At 39.0% G+C, this 14497-nt stretch overlaps 2 protein-coding genes across 2 annotated transcripts in view; one reads left to right on the forward strand and one right to left on the reverse strand.

Annotated features, from left to right (window-relative positions):
- LOC122070636 (mediator of RNA polymerase II transcription subunit 31-like) overlaps nt 1–3842 on the forward strand; it is an 11571-nt gene extending 7729 nt beyond the window's left edge. The window contains exons 6-7 of the mRNA XM_042634821.1: nt 3154–3434; nt 3518–3842. Coding sequence (XP_042490755.1) covers nt 3154–3434; nt 3518–3530 — 294 coding nt within the window. The 3' untranslated portion in view covers nt 3531–3842. The remainder of the gene's footprint in view (nt 1–3153; nt 3435–3517) is intronic.
- A 5294-nt stretch (nt 3843–9136) lies between these two features.
- LOC122070637 (ankyrin repeat-containing protein BDA1-like) lies at nt 9137–11462 on the reverse strand. Its single transcript, XM_042634822.1, has 2 exons — nt 10830–11462; nt 9137–10161 (listed from the first exon to the last, which is right to left on the reverse strand). Exons 1-2 carry the CDS (start codon nt 11418–11420, stop codon nt 9445–9447), a joined length of 1308 nt encoding a protein of 435 aa, XP_042490756.1. The 5' UTR covers nt 11421–11462; the 3' UTR covers nt 9137–9444.
- Nucleotides 11463–14497: the final 3035 nt, after the last annotated feature.

Genomic DNA, 14497 nt, shown 5'->3' on the forward strand with positions numbered 1-14497 from the left:
CCCCCCCCCCCTTTCTCTATTGTGTTTTGTATGGATCTATGTAGCTGATCCCATTAAGTTGGGATAAGGTTGAATTTTTTGTTGTAGATTTCATTTGCTGTACTAAAAAACTTGAGGAAGTGTTTTTCAAGTTGGGGAGAGTTGATGTAAAGCTCCAGCAGGACCAGAAAGGCCAGCCCGACCAGGCCCCTATTTAGCCCCACAGTTTAAGTTAAACCAGGCACATCTAAAGCCTGTATTCTGTTTATAATAAGCCCATATTTTGCCCTGTAACATGGCTTGCGATCTGCAGTTTCTAGAAGATTTCGTGGGCCCTCTTTAATTGTATGATTAGCATAGCTTGGTGGAGATTCTTGGTAGATTGCATGGGACCCATATTACTGCCTTGGATGGAGAATGTTTCTAGAAGATTGTGTGGGGTCCTACGAGAAGATCTATTGAAATGTCTTGAAGATATGTTGGAATGCTTTCCTAGTAGTTACTATCTTTTGTTATTGTACTACTAGTTCATTTGTTTCTAAATTAATAGCTAATTAATAGTACTAAGAGTTATTATTTTATTTTATTTTATTTATTTATTAATTTTTTTTTAAGTAGTGCTGTCCACGTATGGAAGGTTCTAGTTGTTATTTTAGATTTTTGGGTTTTTATTTAAACAATATACGACTATAATAGAGGAGACAGTTGAGAAAGGATTTTTTTGGTTTGTTTTAAGTGATGAGTTTGGAGTCTGGACAGGTTGCATTGGTGAAGCTGTAATTCCTCTTGGTGGTGATTCCAAGAATCTGATTGGTAGTTATTCCAATCTGGCCCTACTGCGGTGACTCACTAGGTTGGGTTTGGTGGTGATTCCATTCCCGCAGGCCTTTGGTGGTGAATCCAAGGCAAGGTTTAAGATCTCGCTCTCGCCACCCATCTCGCTATCCCAAAAAGGATGAGATCTGGCAAGATCTCGCCGAGATCATGTATTTTTTTGCATTCAATTCGCTAGTTGGTCTCAGTGGGCATATGGCCTTTGTAGCCCCTGAAACTTTGTATTTATGCTATTTTAGGCATTCTGAACACAATGGAAACATCAGTTTCTTAAAAATCAAACTCAAAATGGTACTTTGACTTCATGCCCTATGTAAGTAGTCAGCGTCTCTTCGAACCCTTCATCTAGTATGCTCTATTCCACAATCCACATTCCACATTCCACATTCCACATTCCACAATCATCATATTGACACAACACAATCACTAGAATATAAAAGGCATCATTTCTAATTACTATTGATGATTGATGAGTCACATATATTGAAACTTGAAATGACATAAGATAAGCATCATAACAAGTAACAACATAGCTGCATAAAATACATATTAGTAATAACTAACATAGCACATGTAGATATAGTAGACAACTAGACATTTAGACTCATCCTGGAGACCTAGACTCTTAGTATTGAAATGAGTGCTAGGCCATATCATCATAGCCACCATATTGTTGATGCTGATGTCGAAACATGTTTTGCTCTGATTGAATCACAAAGGCTGGCCATGTCATAGTATGACGGAAGTAATACTCAAAGTCTACCACAACAGCCCTATAAACATCATCAACAATATATTGGAGATACCCCAATCCTTGGGTAGATATCTCTGAAATTAAATATGCTGGATCAAGATCCACAACTATTGGTTGGTGCTTAATGGACTAGAACCTGCACCAGCATGTATGGCTGGGGGGCTAGAACCCCGAAGATGCTATCCACAAAACCTGACCCTATGTGGGAGTGTGATTGACCCTCACACTCAGAGGTAAATGGAAAAGAGCTGGCCTGTGGGTGGTCAAACTGACTATAATGACTATAGTCTGAACCGGTGGTCCTTGTATCATATATAGTTGACCGTGCATGCAAATGCTCTCCATGAATACCACTCTCCATACTTAAGCCTCCTAGAATGTCAGTCAACCTCCTAGTAGAGATGCCCATGGGGTCCATGCTATTCTGCTCCTCTCCACTAGATATGAATCGGCAACGTGAGCTTCTTTTGTAGGGTGTGGGGAGCGTGCACTGTGTATTAATTAATTTATTAACTGAAAAAAAAAAGACACCGTGAGGCCGTAGATCATCCATTAGTGAGCAACATATAAAAAATTGAGTACCAAACATCATGTATAAATCATATTTTTTCAATTATTTTTTTTTTCAAGAAAAGCATTTATTTAAACAGAAAAAAAATTAATTTGAAAACAGAAATATATTTTTTTCTTTTATGAATCTATAGGTCACACTTAGATGCATCACATATAAAAAAATCAATGGCAACCAATAGGTTTGAGAAGAAATTTTTAACTAAAAGGGTTCCTGAGAAGAAAAGTCACCACAGAAATGCCAAGATCTTGCTTCAATGACTGTAAGAATGAAGATCTTCAAGAAGAAGCACCAAAATCTCAGCTTAATGGTGTTTTTTTTTTTCCAAAAAAGTACAGAGAGAGGCGAAACCAGTGAGACCCCAGCGTGATTTTCTTGTTTGGGGTCGAAACCTTGCTTTTAAGTGACTTGGTTGTACTTTGGACCGAAACCTTAATTCACCAAGTTAAGTGGCGAGATCTTGTCGTTTTTACACTTCGCCTATGATTTCATCTCCCTAATTGAAAAAAAAACGAGATCTCACCGAGATCTTGAATCATGATCCAAGGTCATATCTCTTTTGTTTCTTCTTTCATATGAAAAGTTAGAAAAAAAAGGTGTTAGAGATTTCTGTTCTTGATACTGACTTGTCCCTATATGCGACGCTGTTGCGTTACTGGTTTGGGCTCGATGCTGCATTAGCCTCGATGTGAATTTCAAACCAAAATGAACCAAATCTCAAAGCATGAATATAAACTCAAAAAATAGTAAGACAATGAACCAGCCTAACTCTGTATTTTCACTAGGTCTGGAATCCAGATTTTTTCCCAATCTCTGCCAATTGTGGATCTGGGAGAGAGAATGGAAAATGTAAGATCAGCACAAATGAAAATAACACTGTATCCTACTTCGAGCATGGAGATGTAAAGATAAAATATTTGCATGTGGAAAGAGTCTCAGCAATTATGCTTTAGTGTTTTACTAATTCTGTGATGCCTTTGATCCTGAGAAGTGGTTTTTCTTTTTTTATTCTCAGGAATTGGCACATAGACAGCAATTCTTTTTCTGGAAAAACTACAGGAACAATCGGTTGAAACACATCTTACCGAGGCCTCTTCCTGAACCCACTGTAGCACCTCCGGCCTCAGCTCCACCTCCAGTGCCTGTGCCAGCCGCAAATGTTGCCATTGCTCCTCCTCCTGCCCCTGTTTCTGTGCCAGCCCTTTCTCCTATGCAATACACCTTGCCGCCTCCACCTGGATCTGCTCTTCCGAAGAACGACATGAGGAATACTGGGGTTGATCGAAGAAAGAGAAAGTAAACCCTCTATCCTTTGTCTGGTTTGGCATATGGGGTGCAACTTGTATGTATTTTGATGCAAGCTTTTTTGGTCATTACAGGAAAGAAGGTTGAATTCGTGTTTTCTTTTTTTTGGAGATATGCTGTCTGTAAGACAGATGATGCATGCTGTGTGCTAGCTGAGGTAATATCTCCATCCTCACCCATTTACGTGTTTAAGAGATTGAAGTGACACGAGGAAATTTATCCGACTCTAGTTGATAAAAAAAGTTGAATGTAATTTTTGGCACTTGTTGATTTCTAAGTTCGTTGTGAAAATGAAAACAAGGTTTGATTATTGTCTATGTTCTTTGAGTGCATGCCGTTATGTCCAGGAAGAAGAAAATATTTCTAGAGCACTCTTAAGAATTTATTTATTTTTGGTCCGATGCTGTGCAATATCAACATTGCCCTTTTCCTTGAACCATACAATTTTTCCCCTTGTCATGAATATGATTTATGTTTACATATCAGTAAAATCTTTTTGCACTTAATAATTTTCTCAAGATGTGCCAATAAGATGATATGATGTGATTACACAGCTTGCAATATAACAAGTCTGATGAATCTAGGATTATAAAATGGAAGTTAATTCAATTTTGTCGTTAGAGATTTCTCAAGGTCCACTTTAGTCACTCTTTTGGTTGTGTTTCTAGATGAATTCTTTGGGGGTTTTACTTTCTTTTTTCTAGGATATCATTTTCTTTCTGTTGTTAAACATGAGTTATCATGCCCCCAGAAAATGGCATACCAAAAATTTTCAAAACCGATGATGATAATCAGATGCCGCTGAAATTTTACAAAAGGAGAAACCAGAAATAAAAGGATGCCAGAATTCCTAGTCGTTTAGAAGTTGCTGGGATAAGCTTGTCCCTGATTAGGAGATTATTCTGGATAAGTTTAGACAGGTTCTAATTAATCCAGTCCAAGTCTGAGTCAAAGAAGGTCAAAAGTAATTAATGCATGTAGGGAACTTGAGAAGTATATATATATATATATATATGTTGAATAATGAGTTATTGTAATAATGGGTTTTAGGGGTATTATCCAAATGGACCCTTAAGCCCACTTTAGGGTTTTCTTCATTGTAAATAGAGAGGCTTGTGCTCATTATTGGCACAAGTCACATTTTTTCCTTTAATCTTCAATATATATATATATATATTTGAAGTTATAGAGTCCTAGTCTCCCAGAAGATGTTATTTTAGTCAATTAGTCAGTTTTGTTGATGGATGTGTAGTCCTTGAAAAATGTACAGTTCATTAAATAGTTGGAGAGTCTAGAATTATGTGTGAAAGAGCCAATGAAAATCTAGAATCCTACAGTCACTTTGTAAAAGGGAATGCCTGTAAGTATTTTGGAGCAAGTTGAGGGAATATCTAGAATTGTGTGAAAGAGCCAATGAAAATCTAGAATTATGTGTTGCTACTGCTATTCCATGTGATGTAGATCGATTTCATGGTAATCAGTCTAGGGGTGGTCCATCACCTAAAATATTGACCAACCTATTCGACCATAGGGCCAAACAGCCAAGCTGGGCCAGCCCATTATCGGCTGGAGGTTTCTGGGTCCTCCAAACCCAGATCGTGAGGGTTATTCTGCTTTGGCCAGCAAGCCAAATACTTGGCTCAATTTTGGCTTCTTGGAGATGCTTTGTTTCCTTTTTGTTTGTAATTCAGTACTTTGTTTCCTTTTTGGATACTTAGTCTAGGCCAAGGAAAGTTACTCAAGTCACTTGTTCTATAGACTTTCTATTTCCTTTACTTTCCTTTCTCATGCATTTTATTTTCTGGCTTCACACTAGAGCCTATAAATTGTAATTGACCCAAGGGTTTTCCCCATGATTTTAATGTAGTTGAATACAAGCTTGCTTTGTGTAAAACTGTCCTGAGAGAGGTTGTGAGGTGGAAGTCCTTGTGGTTGAGATGCTAAGCTGAGATAACCACCTATGCCCATCCCCTACTAACCCATGAATTCCCTTCTCTTCTCCCATTCTTATTTTCTATTTTATGTGCATTACTGAGGCTAACCGAGACCTCTATGTGGGTTTCTGTCATCACTAATATCTCCACCAATTAAGATCAAGTTGCTGTTGATTGTTGTTTCTATATGGAGGAGGATTCCGTCTCCTGCGATTCTGGATTTGAAGGTTTCTTGTTGAAACCTTTGAGGCCTTTGGATCTCCCAAGTCTAACAGAAGTGGTCCATGTTTTGGGATCATATTCCCATTCCAGAAGCCCCACTTGATTGGAGTTTGGGCCTGTTCTGGCCTCTAGTTTGTGTACTGCCAGAAATCTCCCATTAAATCCATAAATTAAGAATCGACATATCGCAGCACTGGACCATCAGATTTTCCTGAAATTTTGAGTGTTGAATCCTTCCACGCCTACCCCCATTCGATGTTAATATTGTCATTTCTGATCTCTGTTACTGTGGTTCTTGAATGTTATTTATTTCAGGTCTTTGGAACCCTAATACTGCTGTGCGATAAGAGCTTATAGCTACTGTTTGTTATTCCCTTTTGACTTGGGTTATCAACACTGATTTTAGGTAATGTTAGGGAATATAAGGATGATTTTTTTCCCACTGTTATTGGCTGTTTAGTATCAGTTCATATACTGTTGCTGGTCTGAAAACAGTGACCGTTTTCAGTTGTATTTGAGATACTGTCTGGAGTTCGGGATTTGTGTCCTAGCTTTACATTACCTAGAACTTTAAACTGCATATTCCTTTAACAATATTGGGTCAGACTTGAACCGATGCCTGCCCAAGGAGGTGGACTCCTTCCATTCTTAGCATTTTCATATCCCACGCACTTGTAATCCCTATATTAACAAACCCCAAACCCATCTACTGCAGTCCTAAGATTTCTCTCCTGCTAAAGCTGATGTTGGTTGTTGGCCTGGCCTGATCTCAATCCCCCACTGCCCTTGGCTTGGCCCCATTTTAGGACAGATTCCACTCGATCTGACTCTGGCAATAACTGTCATTGGGTCTTGTCTCTATACAAGCCTATATCCAGGTGGGCGGCTTGGAGGTAGTGTCTTAACTTTTGAAGGGCAAACATCAAGGTGCATAGCTTGCTTGTTAGAGAAAGGCTAGACGCTCCTTTTCAACTGGCTGATTCATCTAAGGATCGAGAGTGCTTTGCAGAGTTGACTAAAGACTTTTCAAATTCGCGAACATCAATGATGATTTTGTCCATTTAAGCACCATCTTCTTTTTTATATTTAGTGTGTGTATCGCTGGCTTTAGCCATCTCCTTAACAGTATCCAAGCTATATTTCCCCCAGACGAGTGGTTCTTTATTTCTTTTACAATATAGGAACATAGAGTGAGGAAGCCTTTGTGGAACTTGACATCAATGAGTTTTCCATCGAATTCAGGAAAGGTGCTCCTGAGGATCTTGGCAGCAGCGTCTTTTTTGGCGTGTATCCCGGCGTGGTAGTGAAAACCATCATTTTATTCTGTCGAGAGTTCGGATTGCTCCATCTAAGTAGAACGAAAAGGAGGAAGGTCCGGACCTCCGTTAAGGCGCTAAACACGTGGTCGTAGATCACAATGAAAAGGCCTTACCAAGCGAAGAAAACTACAGGGTGGTCGTAGATCAGCTAGCTCATCCGTTGCTTGGTTGCATGGGCGCGTTAGCCTTATATAACGGGGCTAAGGCTTTTCTTGCTGGGGCTTGTCCATTGCTTGTTCGCTATGGAGTTGCTTGGTTCTTTCGATACATGAACAAATGCTTTGCAACCAAACACTCTCAAGTGTTCGTATGAGACATCTTTCCCGGTCCACACTCTTTCTGGATAATCTCCCTTCGAAGGAACTGAAGGAGATAAATTGATCAAATAACATGCGGTGCGCATAGCCTCACCCCAAAAGGATCTTGGCAATTTAGCAGTGTCCACAATAGTGCGATTCATCCTTTCTGCTACACCATTGTGATGAGGTGTATTGGGAACAGTCTTCTCATGTCTGATGCAATAACTATAATTTTTTTTTCTTAACTGCTTCGAAGTATATTCCCCACCAATGCTTACTCTATAGGGGAGAATACACTTTAAAGGTTTTCCTCTTTCCCTTTCAACTTTAGCAAAAGTTACAATGTCCATTAATGTTTTAGCTTTGGGGAGAAGTTTTCCCAAAAAGGGTGGTCTTGGGGTTGCAACAAGGGTGAGGTGCAATCAGAAGATGAGGGGGCTTGGGGAGAGAGACGAGAGATTAGAGGGGAGGGATGGTTTGCAAAGGGAGTAACGAGGGGGATTAATTTGTAGGGTGGGTGGGGGTGGTCAAAAGAGGAGGGGGATGGACCATCCCAAGAGCGATTATTCTTTGCAGTGAGTGTGGTGGTGTGGTGAGCATCCGGGCATATGTTCCGAGGTTCTCTCGACCATTCGATGCTCACTGCACCTCCACACTCATTGTAGAGAATGTTTTTGCGCATCCCAGAGGGTTCACTCGTTCTACTAAAAGGAAAAAATAAATAAAGGGAGAGATCGATAGTGAGAACGGGTTAATAGGATAGGTAATTAATTTAGCCATTTTAAAATAACAAGAGAGAATAAGAGGTAAAAGTCCTTTTTACTGGAATCAAAGGTGAAACTTCTTATTACCAAAAAAAAAAAAGGTGAAACTTCTGACAGGAGAGTTTGAATAAATAGAGTATAAATTCAGGGGACTGATAGAAACTTTCCTTCTTTTTTTTTTTTTAATAATTTCTTTTTGTTCGAATTCAAGAGATGATTTACTGTTGCCGAAATCCCCATCCTTCTAACCCATTGCAAATTAATTTACCTCTCGTTTATGGAATTGATTCACAAAAATGGAGAAATCATTAAAATGAAAAAAAATTCTCTTTGAAAGAACATATCACGTCTTGGACTACTTTGCCCAATTGTGCTCATGGTATAAATGGCCAGACCAAGTGATACTATTCTTTGAAAATTGAAAAAATATGTAACCCTAAGAGGAGCCATTTGGATTATGTTGTTGGTCCAAGTGATCTAGTTGTGGACTCGTGGTCTGACCTTTTGATCTAACAACCTATCCATGGAGACCATGATACTGAAATATGCAATAATGAACACTCGGAACAATCTAGTTGTTATCGAATAATAAACCCAAACTGCTTAGTCTAAGCATAATTAACGTGTGCAAATATTCTTGTTTGAACGAATAATCATCTTATTAATTACACTCATTAGGTCTAGGCGTTAGTGGAGGTGGGAACTCTGTGAGCATCTACCTGATGGCTTAGATAGCCTAAGAAGAGGCGCATGCTTACGGCGGAGGACGAGCATTGACCCACTAACTGATAATGCAGGCAAGCTTGTTTCGAAAACTTGTCTGAACCAAGAATAACAACTCCATTTCTTGAACCACATCTTAAGTTAATGGGTAAATTAATTTGTAATTTTGTATGAAGATTATAGCCAAGTCAATGTAGAAATAAAAACCTAAAACATGTAGGAAATGAACCAAAATCATAAATAAACAATTACACAATGCAACACAAAGATTTACGTGCTTTCGGTAAGATTGTGCAAGTTTAAGGTGAGATGAGATTTATTTCACTATCAATGGAGAACAGGGTTACAGTGGTTTGTTCTCCTTCCTCTCTTAGATTTCAAAGAATGAATCAGGGCTATAAATTGAAACCTACATAAACCCACATTATTGAAATATACATGTAACCTTAGAAGAAAAAAAGCGGGAGGGGGAGATACCAGTCCAAACCCCTGCCATAGATTTGTCAAGACATTAGTAATGAAGATAACAATGTGAGATGAATCCTCCAAGTGTCATGCCCGATAGAATTTTTAACAATCCTTTGAAATCAACCCACAAATACAAGACATATAATACAAGACATTGTACCCCCAGCAGTAAAAAAACATGTGAAATCAATGAAAGAACTTGAAGACCAAATGGTGACCGGGTTGGTCTGGTTGAGTTCAGCTCCAACCCATCCCTATTCCACGAAACACTCCTAGTATAAATGCTTTGGCTTTCTGTTAATCCAATGGAGTGCAACCACCGCTATGGGAATCAACGCTACAAGGATTATATATTTGACGTTATTTGTATAAGGAAGGCAAGGACTTGCCCAAACATAAGTAAAAACCAATAATGATTGAGCCACTTGGACCGGACCACTAAAAGGGTATCCTTCCACCAATCTAAAGATCATCACCGAAGACATAACAAATCCTACAAAGTTGACTACCGTGAAGATATAGTAACCTACTCTGTCCTTGCTCATCCAAATTGGATCTCCGGCAATATACTGACCGTCGATAGAATCTTCTTGCCAATTACCTCCTGGCGGATCGATTCCAACTTCAAAAGTGACAGTGGCAATGAGAACAAGAATCACCATTAGTGTGTTACGCAAGTCCAGTGAGATATCTTCACGCACCTTGAAATTGAAGTAGTGAAAGATCCTTTGACGATGATAAATGGCTAATCTTGGTTGTTTGGTTGGTGAGGAAGGACTAATAAGCTTGTCCATGTTCACATTGACACAAGCTGGCATGGATCCAGCTTTGTGGAGGATGTTTGATATCTTTTGCACCGGTACCTCAAGTGGTTCATCTAGGTGCCTCACTGAGTCAACTAAATCTAAGGCGGTCGAACCATGGTTGTTTTTGGCATTCACATTTGCAGCTCTTTTAACCTTACAACCATTGCACAACAAATTCACTGTCTGCATGCACAAGGAATTATAATGGTATTAGAAAATAAATATAGCCAGAGTATAAGACTTATCTGAATATATTGTAATTGCATCAGGTGATGTGTAAATTCACAGTATTGTAGTAATCCTTCTTTTTGAATCAGAAACAAACAGAATTTGAGTTGAATCGTATCCGAATGATACTATCCTTAAGGTGCTTAAACGCCCCTAATTGTGCAATTGGGTTGACCATTTGCGTTTATACCTCCAAGATAAAACAACTCCCAATCACATAAGATGCACTCCAATATATGATTACATAGGGAAATCCGAAGGCTATACTCATTATCAGACACAAAGAGATTTGGAAGAACAGAATACAGAGTGGGAAGAACAAAAACACTTGCTTTAAAATAACTTATCTAATTTTCAGACCATTTATCATATATATAGACAACATATCTTTTCACATATAGGTGTATTTGTTCATACACAAATGTGTTTGTATGTGTACAAGCGTCTTTCTTCACATATAAGTATGTTTGTACACCCCTATATAGGTGTAGACTATACCCACACTCACATGGCCACACCCACATCCACACCCATCCTTGACACGAGAAATATTTAAAAACTTTGACACTAAATATAAATAAATCCAACAGATGGTTAAAAGTTAAGTTGGGACTTGGGACTACCTCATATTGTCTTAAGGAGGTTGCAAGGTGCAATACAGTGTTGCCTTCTCGATCCTTCTTGCCTAGAAGGCGTTCCATTCTAAGCTCTTTAATCCATCTTAGCAATGCTTTAACAGTTTCCAATTGACCATGTTTGACGGCCAAGTGAAGAGCTGTCTCCTTTCGAATCGTCAACTTCTTAAGAGAGTTGGGACATTTGTAGATCAATTCATCCAAGGCTTCCATGTTTCCAGCCATGGCTGCACAATGAAGTGGACTTCTCTTCTCCCTTCCCTGGAGTTCACCCAGACTAGAGTCTACCTTCAAGAGTTGTTTCACTATCTCTACGTGCCCATTAGCCGCAGCCAAGTGCAAGGGACTATACCCACTTGGGTTTAGCTTTCTGGTAAAGGAAGGCTTCAGGTTTGTGATCTCTTCCACAAAACAGGCTTGCCCAGCAGTTACAGCAACGTGTAATGGAGTGTCTGTGAAAGGGTTCTGATCAATGACCTTAAGAATATATGAATCTTCATGGAGCACAAAGTATAAGCCATCGATGTCTCCTGCCTTGGCTGCCTCACTCAATCTCTGATGAAGAAGAGTACTTGCCATTGCGTTAATTACTTTCTTCTCTGTGGTTTGGATTAAGAGATCAGTTTCTTGTTCTCTATAGTTAAATCTATTTCAAACTTAAGCCATTGGGAGATCTCAAATATAAATTAGTTAAGGACTAAAGATTGGGTGGGGAATTTAGCCTCCTGAGGAAGATACGTATAAGTCTTGCCTCAAGGCCGAAGTTATCACTCAATAACTCAAGCTTAGTGAAACTAAGAATACAAAATTTTAAAAACATTAACCCACATGGCTATGAGAATAAAGGGTCATGGCCATGGCTGCCTTGCCAAATTTTACAACATTCGTTCTCACATGGCTGTGGACCTTTCTTTCCTTGTATGCAAGCAAGGGATTCATTCACAGCTCGAATGTGCCTTGGTGCCTACCAACCAATCCAAGAAATATTTCTTATAAGGAAAGGGTGAACTTTATTTATGACTACACTTCTAATTAAAGCTCATCTATTAACTTTAATGGTGTGTTGTTCCACTGTTACTACTTTATATAAAGTTGGATTATAAATTTCATGGTGTTAATTAGTTGTCATGCAATGCATGGATTCAGGGGACGGTATCGGTATCGATCTGATACTGATCTGGATTGGATCAACTGGATTGGCATGTATCGGTCAGTTTTGCCCTTATTTGCTTTTTAAGAAGTACAATTTTTTTTACTGGTTTGCCCATGAAACGATACAGATAATTGATCCGGATCAGTCTGGGACTGGGGATCAGTCTCAATTGATACCGATCTGTATGGTCGATACGATACCGATACTTGAAAACATGATGCAACGTCCTTTTCCGTTAGAAGAATATAGAATCTAATGGAAAATCAAATCATTATCGAATTTGGCTGGTGTTTAATTTTTATCCAATTCTTTTTCAGTGCGCGATATGTGTACATTTTCAAAATCCAACACTTGTGAAAGTTTTTTGAAATTCGAACCCATTTTAACTCCTCAAATGCTTCAAACTTCCACAATTGTTGGATTTGAAAATGTATATAGGTGTCATGTGTACAGAGAGAATTGAATGATTAAAAATTAGAGACAAGCGGGATCCTAACTGAATTGAAGATAAATTAGATGATTTTGTACAGCTGCACCATCTGTTTTTTTTTTGGTAACGAAGGTGCACCATCTTTTGTGTATTATTAATCTATGATGCGCATATGTTCTAAGGTTGATATTCACCATGAATAAGTAATCTCTCGTGTTCATGAGGACAAGATGACCATTACGGCATATATTTATCATCTATCACACATGATATTTACAACCACTCTTAGAATAATAAGTCTTTATTTCTTATCAAATTAAATTCCTTTTCTTCATGTTCTTCAATTTAGCAGTTTTCTTTAATCTCTTTCCATGATCAGTCTCCATACAAGATTCCATTCCCTATGGTGGTCATAAGCTTTTCCCAAATCTAGTTTATGTTCTTACACCTATGAAAGTTCAGTGGATGGAAGCAACGCTGGTTCATAACCTACCATGTTGAAATTAAACCAAGAATTTCAAGACATTGTGCCTTCAGGATCAGTGACAACCAACAATCCAATCCAATTATATTAAATCACTTAAAAGAATCTTGACCAACCAAAGCTTTGAAACCCTGAGATGTTGAAAACGCAATTTTCAAAAATGCGATTTCTCACTTTTTGAGACCATGAAGGGAGGTCAAATGAACCCAACCCGGCTTGGGCTCCTCTGTAATTCGATAAGGCATGTAATGCACATTCAATGACTAAGAACATTTAGACACGTAACCCAACGTATTTCTGGACGTTAGATGCACGTTACAGGGCATGTCCCATGACAGATGATCCCAATATTTCCACATATATACAGGTAAAGTAGGCTTTCTAAGAGCAAGCAATTCTAACGTCCAGACTGGGCACATGAAGCCTTGTCTTTGTTGTTCTCTTGATCTACGACCACCCCAGGGGCGGAAGGACTTTCTTCTTCGCTTATGGAGTTGCCTGATCATAGACCACCCTCCGTTTGCTGGGCGCATTGGAACGATCCCCCTTTGAAAGCTCAACATATTACATTTTACCCTTTCTGATTGAGATTAGTATATGTGGCTACTGCCATTTTCTTTGGTGTCAAGGTAATAGCTATGAATAGTCGTCAACTCCTGATAAAGAGTAGAAGAATGGGACCTATTATGGGACATACATTGTATTACAGATTTATGATCATTACGCTTCAACCAGGTTATTCTATTCCACCTCTTAGAAAGAAAAGAACTTAGCATCTTGCGTTCATGATATCTACATTCAACTACGCCCCAGAGACACAGTCGAAGCATGCCCATGAGCCCATCCAGCCCATCCAACGTTCTTTCATGACATGCTCTTGTCCCGAGTGTCTTCCTATGGTCTTCTAGCATTAGAAGTCATGTCGGTCCCAGACATCTAGAAGGATTTAGGTGGCTCAAGAGGTCAAGTCAATGATACCAAACCACACACCCCTTTCCCTTCCCTCAATAGGAAGGGGATGAGGAAAGATGGTCTCATCCAAAATATATATGGTGATTCATCTTATCATCCTATTTGAATTGTTAATGTGGTAATGCTGACTATAGAATATCTAGAGAATGACTGATTTGTCCATTTGCTAAAAAACAGACTAGTAGGGTTCTTTCTCCCTTAATCCAATTATATACCCTCTCATTTATTATCATGCACCAGTGGTACCAGATTTTGAAAGTTTTATTTCTCCACTTGACCAATTCCAATTGAGTTGAAACTTGACATAGGAGTAGGAGACATTTGGGCCCGTCCACAGATAACCTATTGACAGGCCTGTCCATACAATTTGCTCCCAAAATTCATCATATATAAAACAAGGGGAAGAGTTTTCTGTCCGTCACGCTCCCACACCAGCATGGAGACCAATGTTAGCAAGGAGGGAAGCATCAACAGGCATGAGGTGGTCATTTCCCCCACCTTGTGTCTGGGCACAAGCACTCTGCTCCCAAAAGGTTCTTTTTCCCATAAAACAAACTACACTGCAAAGTCTTGTCCCCATCAACCAGATATTCTCTCTTTACACATAGTCCTATTCA

Source organism: Macadamia integrifolia, unplaced genomic scaffold (assembly GCF_013358625.1).
Source record: "Macadamia integrifolia cultivar HAES 741 unplaced genomic scaffold, SCU_Mint_v3 scaffold958, whole genome shotgun sequence".
In the NCBI taxonomy this organism is placed as follows: Eukaryota; Viridiplantae; Streptophyta; class Magnoliopsida; order Proteales; family Proteaceae; genus Macadamia; species Macadamia integrifolia.